Consider the following 15,541-nt stretch of genomic DNA (forward strand, 5'->3'; position numbering starts at 1 on the left):
GCGCGCTGGGCCTGCCTTGCGATGGGCCTGGCGCAGCCTTGGCTGGTGCGTTGTGGCGCGCTGGCTTGCTGGGCGATGGCCCGGCTTCGTGCTGGGCCTTCGTCTGGCAGGCCTCGTCCGATGCTAATTCGTACGATACGCTTCCGATTAATTTCCCTATTCCGGAATTCATTTCCGATACGAACAATATTTAATATTTCCGATTCCGAAATTAATTTCCGTTTCGAACAAATATTTAATATTTCCGTTTCCGAAATTATTTTCCGATTCCGGCAATATTTCCGATTCTGACAATATTTCCGTTTCCGGCAATATTTCCGATTCCGGCAATATTTCCATTTCCGATAATATTTTCCGATACGTACCATGTTTCCGTTTCCGGCAACATCTACGATTTGGATAATATTTATATTTCCGATACGATCCATATTTCCGTTTCCGGCAATATCATCGTTTCCGGAGCATTCATTTCTTGCCTGTGACGATCTCAGCTCCCACTGAAACCAAGATCCGTCGATTCCGAATATCCATAGATGGAGTATTTAATGCCATTAAATACTTGATCCGTTTACGTACTATTTGTGTGACCCTACGGGTTCAGTCAAGAGTAAGTTGTGGATTAATATCATTAATTCCACTTGAACTGAAGCGGCCTCTAGCTAGGCATTCAGCTCACTTGATCTCACTGAATTATTAACTTGTTAATTAATACTGAACCGCACTTATTAGACTTAACATAGAATGCATACTTGGATCAAGGGCATTATTTCCTTCAGTCTCCCACTTGTCCTTAGGGACAAGTGTGCATTTCCTAATTCCTTTGTCGCTCGATGCTTGCTCTTGAACATAAGGTAAGAGTTGTCATCCTTATTATGTCCAGAGGTGTTCCTCGGTTTCAGAGTTCAACTGATCAAATAGACAGATAATCATAGCCTATGATTCATCCGAGCACGGCCATGCATTTCACAGTTTCTAGCTCTCCGAGTGGCCTTGTACAACTTTTAAGCATCTCATCCCGATTTATGGGAGGACAATCCCAATCTTGCGATCTTGAGATTAGACTTCGTTTGATAGGTGATTACCTGAGCGTTGCCTTTATAGCCTCCTTTTACGGTGCGATGGTTGGTCAACGTCAAAGTAACCAGTTCTCAAACAAGTAATCTCAAATCACTCAGGTATTGAGGATTTAGTGTCTAATAATTTTAATGAAATTTACTTATGACAGATTTTCATCTCTTACAGTAAAGTTTCATAGGTCTTGTCCGATACTAGTCTTCCCAAAGTAAGTATCTATGCAAATGATTATGACATTGCCATGTCCACATAGTTCAAGAAACAGAACTACTAGTCATCTTGCATTCTAGTCGTCTAACGTTTTCTATGCGTCCAATTTTAAAGAAAACTCCGACTAGGGACCATTTTCAACCTTTGACATTCAAGTTCAATTGATAGACATTTCTTAGTCACAGGACTGGTCCTGACAGTCTATCTTGAATATATCGTCAAATTGAAGGGACTCATCATTTAATACTAAACCAAGATTAAATGGAATATGAAAATACATTTCATATATGATAAATGTTCAACCCCATTGTTTTACAACCATGGGCCTCAAACCCATCTTTAAAACAGTTCATGGAATTCAAAGCTATGCTTGATTTCCAGTGCTACAACGTGAGTGTTGCTTCTCACTTGTTGCATAGGTTTAGTTATCATGCTTTGCCAATCTTAATATCCTTTTCATCGAATGTTCTTCGAGATATGATGATAAGATCTTTTCGAGTTGGTTTATTATGTGATCTAGTCTTTCTTACTTTGATGGTAGTTTTACTCATTTTGCAATGAAGAACCATCAAGTTAGCAAACGTTTTTCTTGCTTCAAGAGTGGTTCTACGCATTTTTCAATTAAGAACCATCAAGCCAGCAGATAGGTGATCTACCCAAGTTCAGTGAAGAACTTTAAACAACCCTGTTTTATTGCTTCTTAGGCAATAATTACTTTTACTTCAACTGTATAGGTTGCTAGTGATGCTTTGTTTGGATTTACCTATCCAAGCAGTTTATAGATATGTGGAAGACTCTCCAACTATATCTTAGAACATAGAAATTATTATTTTAATTTCCCACGCAACAACTCATGGTCTCCAATCCATGTTGCCATTTCAAAACACGATGCTCTATAGCTCGTCCTTATCAATGGTTAACTCCAAAGGGTCTTGCTTGATCCTTTGCCAGTGTTTATGCGTGTAGCATCAATATTTAGCATATCTTTATTTCCTTGAATCAAGAACTATTCCTATGTACCTTTTCAAGTACCATAAGTATTCTTGATCTCAATCTAGTTGATCTTTACTTAGATCAATAGAGATTGGTATATGTTCGTCATGGTTAAAGTCATACGATACGTTTTTGGCGATCCACATATTATATCATACATGATAAATTCTTTTGCAGAATAATTCCCAATTGAATTCTATTCATGTAACTTTAGCTCATCTAGTTTCAGTAGATACTAAATCCAGCTAAATTCTTTGACATATAATATAGGTTTAAGAATATTACTTAGATTCTTTGATGTTTAACTTAGTAAATGCTTATACATAGTTCAAACATCCTTTACTTAGATTTATTCAAATGGGTCGAATATCTCCAATGGAGTCTTTCGTGTTTGATTTAGTAAATGCCATTACTTAATCCAAAACAATATCATAAGATCTTTGTAAATAGATCTTAATACCCAGTATGTACTAAGTTTCGCCATGGTCCATCATTGATGAATAATTTCAAATCTAAGTCATTAGAATTTGAATGTTATTTCACAATAGAGAGATATGTGTGTGATACACATAGGACCAAATAAGTTTTTATGTACCCCCACTAAACTTCTTATACATCTATAAGAATCATGCATATTTTATGAAACTAAAATGCTTATTAGCTTCACTTAAAATACAGTTCCAATTCCCAATTGCTTGCTTAAATCTGTAATTAGATTTTATAAGCTAGCTTTCCTTTTCAAGCATTTATTTGGATCCACAAATTCTATGACATACCATGTACATATTTTATTCCAACATTTAATTGAGGAATACGTTTTGTCATCCAATTGCTATATGTACCAATATGCAATCATTGCTTGAATATAGACTTGAGCATTACGATTATGCATGAGGTTTCAACACAATCCACACCGTGAATTTGCTTGTAACTTTTAGCAACTAATCTAGCTTTGTGTGTGAACACAATTCAATGTTTGATGGTTTTATCCTTTAAAATAAACTTGCAACTAATAGGTGTGAAACTACTCTTGCAAATCAACAAAATTTCAATTTTGTCATCAAAACATTGAGTATGTTTTATGGCCTCTAACCATTTAAAACATTTGAGTCTATATATGGCCTCTAACCATTTTCGGGAATCTGGGTTTCGTCATAGCTTTCTTACAGGTCACAAACTCATTAATCTTCATGATAATAGTTTGACTGTAAGTTGTAGGTTTCTTCACTATCTAATAGAAGAATTGCATAGTTTCAGTGACTTGAACTCTATGCCTACTTGGGTATGGAACATCAAACAATAGAATATCAATAGCCACTTGAAAGTCCTTTGAATATTATGTTCTCCTTGAAAAACTTGTAAAGTCTTCTAAGAGATGTCTATTCTTTAAAAGCCACTTCTAAAGTCCTTAAAGAATACGTGTTCGGATTTTCTAAAGAACTTCGAAAAGCCTCCGGAATGTCCGTTTATGTTTGTTGTTCGCCTCGAAGACTTTCGAGGTCCATTTTTCTCCCACTTGTCATTTTGGAAACGAATCTCCAAAAGGACATTATTTCGAGCAAACAAACATTATGTTCTCAAAAATTTGTGGTAGAAACAATACCCTTGTGTCTCATTTGAATAAATCACAATGAAACATATATCTATACTTGGGCCTCAGTTTGTTGAATAACAAACACTAAGCTCCCACTGAGTTTAGGAACTCTTTAGATATATTATGAAAAGATATTCTGAAATTTCTTTTCAATAGCTTTGACGAATTTGGTTTAGTTTGGTGGTAGTTGAGCATTTTGTTTAGAAATTATAGGAAAAGTCTTTGTGATTCATCATTAATCGAATCAACTACTAATTGACTTCGATTATTCCAACTTAGATATGCCATATCTTATGGACCTAGATCGTGAAATTACAACACACAATCATTGATGATCATTCCTGGCAAAGTAATCAACAACGTGATCTAACCTAGATCTTTATGATTTCTTGCCAAGTGGATTTTATACTTCTGAATCTTTGAACTAGTCAAACAGATTCAAACTTATATCACATTTGAGTAAATAAACCTATATTCACTCAAGTCCATGTGAAATAATAAAGTCATAAAATCTTTCTTTAGCTTGTGAACTCTATTGTCTAGGCGTTCTAACAATAGTTCATATTTTTTGTTACTTTCAACAAGTAAGACTAGCTTGTCTTGAATGATCTAGAAATCAATCAACTTTCAAAAAGTCCATCAAAATAGAGCTTATGAATGTTAACTTGTTGATATGGTCTAAGCAACAATGCCAAAGATTAGTGGAACTCAAATCAAGGGGTTGATTTGAACCTGGTAAAGTTTTTATTGTTAAAGAGTTGTTTGTTTTAATCAAGCATATTGACTCATCCCGTAAATGACCATTTCATTCAAATAAACAAACAAAAAAACATTGTTTTTGTTCTTCTGAATGTGAGTCTTTCTGTGTTTGAAGCAGAAATTTAGGTATGCTGATTATGGAACAAAATAGCCATTTAGTTCCAGCCTTGAAAGGACTTAAAACAAACTAGATGACCCTACAACTAATGTAGCATTGCCATGCTTCATTTCCCACTTGTAGGTCATTAGTGTAGCCTTGCTTCCATTGTTTGAGTTATTACCGAAGTAAGAACCTCAAGCGGTATATGATACCAAGGAAGTTTGATTGCTAGGTCACTTTTCTTTAAACATAAACTTATAGGTAGAAACGGAATCGTAAATTCCTTTCATTTGTTCCTTGTTTTCCTATTTCTTGTACCCTTTCATATAGTTTTAAGAATTGAATTCTTTAGTGTTGACTTTTATACTTTGTTAGACATGTCCAATGTCACCAACAAGGTTCTTTACCATTTTAATTTATGTTGAATATTTTGTTTCAACTAGATGATCTTACCAGAAGCTTCTAAAGTTCTCTAAGCATCGATCTATTCGAATGTCTAGGGACTAGACTCATTCGAGAATTAAATGGAAAAAAGATTTTAGGTTGTTAACCATTGGTAAAGCTGAGCGTTTAAACTCAATGCTTTATGATCTCAAAACTACATTGTATTTTGAATTCACAAGCACCAATTGGTTTGCCATTCGATTTTGATATTCGAAAACAACCATAAAAGTCGCGAAAAGAAACATACATTTTAAATTGCTCATTTTCTCTCATTTCCGTGAATCGTTCTTGGATTCACTACCAATCGAGGAAATTTACTGTTACCTTTCTAAAAGGATTTACTGCAGTGCAAGATATTTAATTATAAACAATAATTAAAACATACATTGAAGCATGCAAAGTCTAAACATTTATCATGAGTAATAACTTGAAAAGCAATCATGCAATTTAAACAAGTTATTAGCATTTTATTCGAATTTATTGTTCCGGCAGGTGTGAATAAAATGATTCCAAGATCCTAAAACCATTGAAGAATTAAGCACAGTTTGTCGACTTAATCCTAAAACATTTTAGGTAAGCAAAAGCCTTTTGCTAATAGTCTAGAAACTATTCTTGGTTGATAGGCACGTCTAAGAACTTATTAGGTAAACCTATCGATTTTGCCACGACATAAAAGGACTCCTTACTTATATCGTTGAGTTTCACCAAAACTAACATGTACTCACAATTATTTGTGTACCTTGCCCCTTTAGGACCAATAAGTAACACCTCGCTGAGCGAAAACTATTACTAGATTGATGTAAAGGATATCCAAGCAAGTGTATATTTTGGCATGGCACCTTTTAACTCAATTTTTAAGTTTGGAACTTAAGGCTCTTACTATGTTGGTTAGATTTTAAGTGAACTAAAATCCTTAATCATGCAACATAATCAAGCTTTTGATCTCATGCATTTTAAGACATATTTAAAAGCAATAAATAACTTAAAACATGCATAAGATAAATGTGATCTAGTATGGCCCGACTTCATCTTGAAACTTTAACTTCAAAGTCCGTCTTGAAAATCTCCGTGGGAGGCACCATTTTCTTCAAATAGGATAAGCTATAATTAAAACTAATTACAACTATTTGATGGTACGCAGACCATATTTGAATTGAAAAACAACTTTGGTACTTTAGACCAATTACATTCAAATTAATGGTACGCAGACCATATTTTCTATCCTATTTGGGCCATACTAGTCACTTCATAACCTGCAAAACAGTACATATACAATATATACCATTCACCCATTCATTAACATGAATGGCCCACATAGCTGGTTAGTAAAACACATTATGCATCACGTAAACATTTGCAGCAATTAATCAAGGGCACCAATAATCTACCAATTATTCAGTCCTTATTAATTCTAATCAAGTTATTTTAACCTTAAGGATTTGTAGACCTAATCAAGAGTATATGACTAAAAAAGGGCTCCCACTTAAACCAATAAATTCATATGCTTTACTAATTTTAAACATAAAAATGTATTTCTAGTCTAACCGGAAACATACAAATTTAATTAAAATTTAAAGCTCATATAAATTTATAATTGAATCCAAAAAGTTTAATTTAATTTCAGTCGTATTTAAATTAATTCATGATTTTAATTTTAGTAAAATAATTAGAATAAATAAAATTTATTATAATTACAATATTCAAAATTAAAATCCAAGAAAATAATTTAAATTATTAATTTTAAAATTAGTTAAAATTACGTAAACTGAAAATTTCAAATTAAAATTTCAAAACGATCTAATCGCAACGCAACAATCCCACGCAACGCACGCCCATGGGCCACACGCACACAGCCATCGCTGGCCATGTGCGCGCAGCCCATGCGCTGCGTCGCATCGCTGCTGCTCACCATCGCAAGGCATCACGCGAGCTGGTGCTCGCTGCAAGCGCCAGCGCTCGACGCAACAAGCATGCTGCCGCAGCCCATCGCTGGGCGCAGCGCTCGTCGCACGTCGCAACAAGCAAGCTGCTTGCCATCGCTGGGCGCAGCGCTCGTCGCACGTCGCAACAAGCAAGCTGCTTGCCATCGCCCGCGCAGCGCTCGTCGCACGTCGCAACAAGCATGCTGCACGCCATCGCTGGGTGCAGCGCTTGTCGCACGCACAATAGCGCTCGCTGCGCGCGAGCGATCGATGCTGGGCGTAGCACTCGTGGCACGCGAGCTTGCGCTCGCTGCGCGCGAGGCTCCGCACGCTTGCGCGAGGCAGTGCGCTGTGGCGCAGCTCGCTTGCTGCCCACACTCGACTGCTCGTGCCTTGCTCTCGCCCTCGCCCATTCGCCCATCGCACACAGCCCACGACACAAGGCAGGGCTGCTGCCTTGTGCTCATGCACCATGGCCTTGCTCATTGCATTCGTACCGCATGGGCGACGAGCTCCCTTGCTCGTCGTCACATGCCCGCACTATACAACACCCCTTAAGGGTAACACGTAGCGTCCATTGCTTTGTGCGTGCAAGTTATATGAGCGAATCGCATAAAAATTTAAAATTTATATTCAAAATTAATGACAAATTAATAAATAATATTAATTTCATAATTTTAGGGCGAAAAATCGAAAATTTATTATTTAATTGATTTCCGATTAACATGGATTCAAGTCTAGGTCATAAAAATTTAAAATTTAACATAAATTTACAATTTTTATGGTGGTTTTTAATCATAGGTATCTAATTAAATTATAATTAATTATGAAAATCAAATTAATTCTAAATTATTCCAATTTTCAACAAATTAATCATAATTACAAATTAGATTGCATAATTAACAAGGCTAGGCATTCAAACTTGTTAAACATATACAGTAGGTCAATCAAAAATTCAAGATTTATCAACAAAAATCGCAAATATTTAATTTAACATCTTAAATTTACGAAATTTTGCATTCGAAAAACTAAAACCTCCGAAAAGTCATAGTTAGGCTTCGAATTTGAGAATTCTGGGTTCGGCCGAAAAATACTCTTTTTGTCAAAATTTTAGAATGTCTTTTACATGCGGATTTGACACAAAAATCACTCGATTTGGATGAGTAACGAAGAAACTGCCGAAAAACTGCGTACGTATAATTAAATAAACGCAATTTGCAATTAATTAACAATTACGAAAATTAATCACCCCTTTTAATTCTTGCAAATTTGTAATATTTAACCATGTTCATGCAATTTAGATTATGAAAATAATAAGAGGCTCGTGATACCACTGTTAGGTTATGATACATATGACAATTCATAAATCATGCGGAAAAACCATAAAGCCAGGAAAGCATATTATTTACACATAATCATTTAGCATAGTTTAGATGCATACACTTTGTTGCGTGCCCTCCCTAGCTGCGCCCGAACCGAACAAGAACAAGTCTTTAGGACTCCAAGTGTCGTCCCTCCGTAGATAATCCACAGCACGTCCGGATCCGCCTTAAGCTTGACCAACTAGAATCGCCCTTAAGGTACTTAGAATTTTCGGCTATTGTAGGCAATTATATGACTGAACTTTTCCTCTCAAAAATCACTTTGAATACTTGAAATCTCTATCCAAAATAATGACCCTAGGCCTTTATTTATAGAGGTATGGAAAGGGAATCGTTATCCTATTAGGATACGAATTAATTAAACTAGAATCCTAATAGAATTCTTATTTAATTAATTCATCCTTTTAGATTTAGGAATTTAATCATTAGTCGAAACCTGATAGCTTTAGGATTCGTATAGCACACCAACACACACGCACGCACAGCAGCCCACGAGGGGCGCCATGCGCGCGCGCGCAGCCCGCGAGCTCGCAGCCCATTGCTGCGAGGCCCACACGCTGCCGCAGCGTTGGCGCGCGCTGGGCCTGCCTTGCGGTGAGCCTGGCGCAGCCTTGGCTGGTGCGTTGTGGCGCGCTGGCTTGCTGGGCGATGGCCCGGCTTCGTGCTAGGCCTTCGTCTGGCAGGCCTCGTCCGATGCTAATTCGTACGATACGCTTCCGATTAATTTCCCGATTCCGGAATTCATTTCCGATACGAACAATATTTAATATTTCCGATTCCGGAATTAATTTCCGTTTCGAACAAATATTTAATATTTCGTTTCCGGAATTATTTTCCGATTCCGGCAATATTTCTGATTCTGACAATATTTCCGTTTCCGGCAATATTTCCGATTCCGGCAATATTTCCATTTCCGATAATATTTTCCGATACGTACCATGTTTCCGTTTCCGGCAACATCTACGATTTGGATAACATTTATATTTCCGATACGATCCATATTTCCGTTTCCGGCAATATCATCGTTTCCGGAGCATTCATTTCTTGCCTGTGACGATCTCAGCTCCCACTGAAACCAAGATCCGTCGATTCCGAATATCCATAGATGGAGTATTTAATGCCATTAAATACTTGATCCGTTTACGTACTATTTGTGTGACCCTACGGGTTCAGTCAAGAGTAAGCTGTGGATTAATATCATTAATTCCACTTGAACTGAAGCGGCTTCTAGCTAGGCATTCAGCTCACTTGATCTCACTGAATTATTAACTTGTTAATTAATACTGAACCGCACTTATTAGACTTAACATAGAATGCATACTTGGACCAAGGGCATTATTTCCTTCACTGAATACATCTTGGGAATAAGGATCCATAGAGATAGATCCAAAAGGCTGATTGGACTTAGCCAAGAGACTTATATTGATAAGGTTCTTGCAAGGTTCAAGCTGGAAAACTCCAAAAGAGGTTTCATTCCCATGCAACAAGGCATTTCACTTGGCAAGACTCAGTGTCCTTCGACACCTGATGAGGTCAAGCGCATGAGTAATGTTCCTTATGCCTCTGCAGTAGGGTCCATTATGTATGCCATGGTATGCACTCGACCGGATGTTGCATATGCTTTGAGTATGTGCAGCAGATACCAGTCAAATTCAGGAGAGGCGCACTGGATGGCAGCAAAGAATATCCTTAAGTACTTAAGAAGGACTAAGGATGATTTCTTGGTCTATGGTGGAGATAATGAGTTGGTTGCCACTGGATACACCGATGCAAGCTTCCAAAGTGACAAAGATGATTTCCGATCGCAATTTGGTTTCATATTTTGTCTCAATGGAGGGGCTGTGAGCTGGAAGAGTTCTAAGCAGAGTACCATCGCAGATTCTACAACAGAGGCTGAGTATATTGCAGCAAGTGATGCAGCAAAAGAAGCTGTTTGGATCAAAAAGTTCATTAGTGAACTTGGTGTAGTTCCTAGCATTGAAAATGGCATTGAGTTGTATTGTGACAACAATGGTGCCATTTCCCAGTCCAAGGAACCCAGATCGCACCAAAAATCCAAACATGTGCTCAGGAGATTCCATCTTATTCAAGAGATCGTTGAAAGAGGGGATGTGAAAGTAAGCAAGGTTCATACTGAGGATAACGTGGCTGATCCTCTGACTAAACCGCTTGCTCAACCTAAGCATGAGAGTCATACTAGGTCTATGGGGCTTAGGCATATGGGAGAATGGCTTTAGCTTGTTTACTTTATGTTTACAATTGTAAAGACATTTATTATGCTTTGAATGTTTATCAAAAAAAGTTCATTCTTATTTAATTGTTTGGTTTAGTATTAAATAAAATGTCCAAATAACTTGTGTTTTCAAATAGGATTATCGAAAACGTTTTGATAATGGAACCCTATAAAGTGAACTGAAATCACAACTTATTAAGTCCCTAGTCTAAATCACTAAATTGGACATAAGTGATTTATGTGAAGACTAGCATGTAATTAATTGATAGTGCAGTTCCATGGGCTATGGAGACATAGGGATGTCTAATTGATTATATGGATGTATACTTGATGCATTGAGACTTGACCTAACTAGATTCTAAAAGTAGAATCAAACTTCTATATTTAGTGGATTCCTTAGACATGAGTATGTCTTAATAACCATGAGACAATTAGTTTAACCTTGACTCTGTTAAACGCCGCGCCGTAAAAGGAGGTTATAAAAGCAGTGATCAGGTGGGCTAAGAATTGAGTGGGAGTTATGGTCATACAAGAGTGAATAAGTCCTCCTATTTGATAGGAATGGTGTCTGGGCCTCTTGATGAGCGAGAACTGAAAAATTGCATGGCCATGCGGAATGGGGTTAAAATGTTAATCTTTATTTGAACAGTTTGAACCCGGCGATCAAGAAACTAGAATTTGAGAATAACAGTGTGTTATCAAATTTTGGCATTAAGAGACTTAAGGAATTTAGCATTGCGTTCTTGTCTTCGGACAAGTGGGAGATTGAAAGAATTATGTCCTTAGACATTTCCGGCAATTACTAAATATAAATAGGAATTAATTATGAAGATAATAAATTAATTATTTTAGTAATCATATTTGCTTGCTAGAGAATAAATGTGATTAGTAGGACAATATTGATTGTACCTACAACTAAAATATATTAATCCTACAAGGTCACACATATAAGCACTAATTGGAATGGGCCCAAAAGGTCCTATGGCAACCGGCCTGCTAAGAGAAATAAGGTTGGGCTTTGTGTTAACTTAAAAGCCCTAAACATTATAATAGTTATAATGTCAGGGATTCAGTAACTACGTTGATTGAATATCTGACACAAAAGAAAAACACAAAACCCTTTCTCTCATTCTCTAAACGCCGTACATCCCAAACAAGGCAAGAGACAGATTGTGATCGTTCTCTTCCGTACTAGCATACGTGGGATTCAATTCGTGCTTGTGGACTGAGTAGAGGAGCAACAAGTGGGGCTCTAAGATCTTCGAAGCTTGCATACGAACGGGAGAACACGCTTCAAAGGTGATTATTCTTTCGACTTAATCTGATCTGTACTATTGTTATGCATGAGATCCTGTGATAGATGTTAGGAAATTGTTTCCTGAAATTCCGCTTTATGCATCTATATGTTCCTACAATCCAGATATCCAGTACAACCTCCACTTTTCATTCTCATGTTCATCATAATTTCACCTCATTCATTATCATAATTAGATCTTCACAGCAAACAAATCATCAAACTCCATATTATCAAATATCGACCTTCTTTTGGAACATTATCTCTCCATCATCATCACCTTATTAACCCATATGTCCACTCCGCCTCCTCTCCTCCCACCACCAACTGTATTTCTCTTCTCCTCTTCCCCCCGTGTCCTCTTTGTTGTCTTGTAATGAAACTAACCAGCAAAGCACAACACATGGAGTTGGAGATGAGTTTTCACTCTCGTCCCTTGTTTTACCCGCCGCCACAAAAACCATTACCGATACTAACAAGGCGATTTGCGGGGAAATAACCCAGCTAAGCTCCAACCAAAACGTTCTCAAAGCTTCACATATTGTTAATGGTGGATGGACCCACCTTTAATTCTTTTGAATCATACTGCATTCTTGTTGAGTGTTGATTTTGTGAAGGTTGGGTTCCAGGCTTATTTTTGTCGATTATGTATTTTTTTATTTTTTTATTGTTTCTGATATTGTGAAAATAAATTTTAAAACTTATGTTAAATAAATGGTCGAAAAATGAGAATAAGATCCCAAAAGATGAAAAATAAAGGTGTAAATCTTAAACGGTGAAAAACACAAAACATTATACTCCAACGTTTAGCTTAACTCGCACAACTAAGGTGGGTTCAAATGTTCAAATAATGGATGTAACAGATTCCAGAGAGCACGATACAATCAGCAACGTAGATAACATGATCATAGGCAGACTCCAGTACAGATCAGATCAGAGCTGGCTGGCAAACAAACAAACAAACATGTGGTCCCCACACCAAGGGACATGATAGTGGGACCCACAAACAAAACGTCTCTTTTCATGCCACTCACTACAAAGCTGAAAGCTTAGAGGGAGTTGCATGTGAGAGAGATGACCTTTGATATTTTCTTGTCCATGTGGCCCTCGTGTGCCCTCCCCAGTCCCCACTAAACTTGCCTTCCTGTTTCCTCTCTTTTTTCTTTTTCTTTTTTTGTTTTTTTTCATCGGCAGTCACGTGCCGCATGTGACTCACTCCTGGACCAACAAAAAAATCCACTATGTGTAGTCCTTTGAATCCGATCATTCTCTATCACGATATCGACCGCTGATAATGAATCCCATTGACATTTAATAGGGGTGGATTGAGAAATAATATAACATTGTTAGAATATTTTTATTTTTAGAAATACATCAAATATTAAGGGACGGCCCGATAAGAAAAATAGGTCCAGTATTTCGGGACGGAGGGAGTAATCCATCATCTTTACATACTTGAACTTATCTTATCCTTGACTATCGATAACAATTCTAGAATAAAAGGCATGAATAATTCTAACTTTAAATGAAAATTCCGTGTTCCATGCCAATCAATTAGGCATCAATTGGACTACAAATGTTTGGTAGCCAGCGGTTGCATCTGATTTTGATTCCGTATTTGATTTTTTTTATAATTGGAATAACAATCGGAAAAACATAAATATACAATTCGAAATCAATAATTCAACAAGTCAATAATTAAGCAAACATAGAACAGGAATTAATTACGACATATAATTTGATTTAATTTAATTTCATTACCAAAAATAACCACAAAACCCAAATTTAATTAACCAAAAAAAAAAACTAAAGAAAAACAAGAGTACTGATGAAAGGAACACCAAATTTAATTCCTTTTTCCTTTATAAAAATAAATAATTACCTCAAGATGTTCTTCAAGGGAGGAGGAGCAACATCAGCGGCTGATATTTAAGAAATCAAGAATCGGACTTAGCATCAACAGGCTTCCTGCAGAGGATCATATGCATCGGGCTAAATATCCCAGTCTCACCGCCACGTGTAAGATAATCTGCGGTTTTAAACAGCATATCATGAACATCCACCGTTCCTTTTGGTGCAACCCCAATAGCAGCAAGAACCGTGACCACAATGTGATTCCTCCAGTAAGCAATCCTTCCCATCTTAAGACGGTCCCACCACGGCAATGATGGTGGCGCTGCCAAGTCTCTCTCCTCCACAACTTCAAACCCTACCTTCTTCGCCACCGCAGCGATCTCATCGTACCTCCTAAGACCCGGAAGCGCGTCCCCTCGCTCGATTCCTTGGATCACATCGCGGTGTTCCTCGTTATCTCCGTTGTATTTGCTGGTGGTTACCCATTCGTAAGACATATACAGAGATCCGGGCTTTAAAACCCGGAAGACCTCGGCATACACGTCATCCAATTTGGGTGCATGACAGGTGGCTTCAATGGAGTAGGCTCCATCAAAGGTGTTGCTCTCGAAGGGCATCTCAAGGAAATTGCCGCAAACAACTTCACAAAGTGAATCTAATCCGGCTTTCTTGTTGTGCATCTTAGCGCGCTTCACTTGGTACTCGTTGATTGTGATCCCGGTTACCTTGGCGCGGGAGTGAGCGGCGATGGCCCGCATGGGTCCGCCCACACCGCAACCAACGTCGAGGATTTTCTGACCCGGGGAAACCTTGATAAGATCGACAGCCATCTCCTCGTGGAGACGGGTGGCATCTCGGTGAGATTTCCCGGGGATTGAAGGAGAAAAATGGAAGCTTTGGCCCCATCCCCACTCGTAGATATCGGTCACGAGGTTATAGAAGGTGTCGACAAAGTCGGGGACCTTCTCTGCCGTCTCAATCTCTTTGGGACGGCGGAAAAAAGACCAGTATTGATCGTATTTGTCTTGGACTTTCTCGGAAGAGATTGAGCCGCCGGAGAGATCTACGGCGCGCTTACCCTTTTGCTCCGCCGGGCCATGGATGCAGACAAACCAATAGAGGCCGACGAAGAGGAGGCCAACAGTGCAAATCAGGGTCATGGAATCCATGGTCGTTTTAGAGAGAGAAAGAAGAGAAGAGAGGGGTTTTGAGAGGAGGAAAGAGAACAGGGAAGGGGAAAGTAAATAGTGCAGGGTTTTAAGAGTGTTTGTTTTGTGATTGGAGTTCCTTTTTTCTTTTTGAGATTTGGCATTTTCTGCCTCTTTTTTCTCCTGCTTTTTAGATTTGTTTTTTCAATTTTACGTTTTTTTTAAATTTGAAATATTTAAACAATTATATAAGTCGATGTAAATCAGAAGAAATTAAAAATAAAATAAACCATGTAATTGGCTTTACGAGTTGTTTTTTTAACGGTTTGGGTTGATTCGAAAATAATTGTTCTTTTAAGTTGAGATTTGTAAGACCGAATATTTTGGTCATGTTTATTTCATGTTATTTCTCATGATTTGATCCGAATTTATTGAGCGATTTCCTTCAATATTGTTTAAAGAACGTCAAATTCCCAAAATGCGCCACTTTTTAACTTAATTCCCACCATACCGTCCACGTCAGCATTAAAACCG

At 37.7% G+C, this 15,541-nt stretch overlaps 1 protein-coding gene across 1 annotated transcript; it reads right to left on the minus strand.

Annotated features, from left to right (window-relative positions):
* Positions 1–13,703: 13,703 nt before the first annotated feature.
* LOC110776014 (24-methylenesterol C-methyltransferase 3) lies at positions 13,704–15,120 on the minus strand. Its single transcript, XM_021980597.2, has one exon. The coding sequence runs from the start codon at positions 15,026–15,028 to the stop codon at positions 13,943–13,945; it is 1,086 nt and encodes a 361-aa protein (XP_021836289.1). The 5' UTR covers positions 15,029–15,120; the 3' UTR covers positions 13,704–13,942.
* Positions 15,121–15,541: the final 421 nt, after the last annotated feature.

This window comes from Spinacia oleracea, chromosome 5, assembly GCF_020520425.1.
Source record: "Spinacia oleracea cultivar Varoflay chromosome 5, BTI_SOV_V1, whole genome shotgun sequence".
Taxonomy (NCBI): Eukaryota; Viridiplantae; Streptophyta; class Magnoliopsida; order Caryophyllales; family Amaranthaceae; genus Spinacia; species Spinacia oleracea.

Bases quoted from the DNA above. Each gene is read 5' to 3' on its own strand.
- LOC110776014 (XM_021980597.2), bottom strand. From the start codon at position 15,028: ATGGATTCCATGACCCTGATTTGCACTGTTGGCCTCCTCTTCGTCGGC.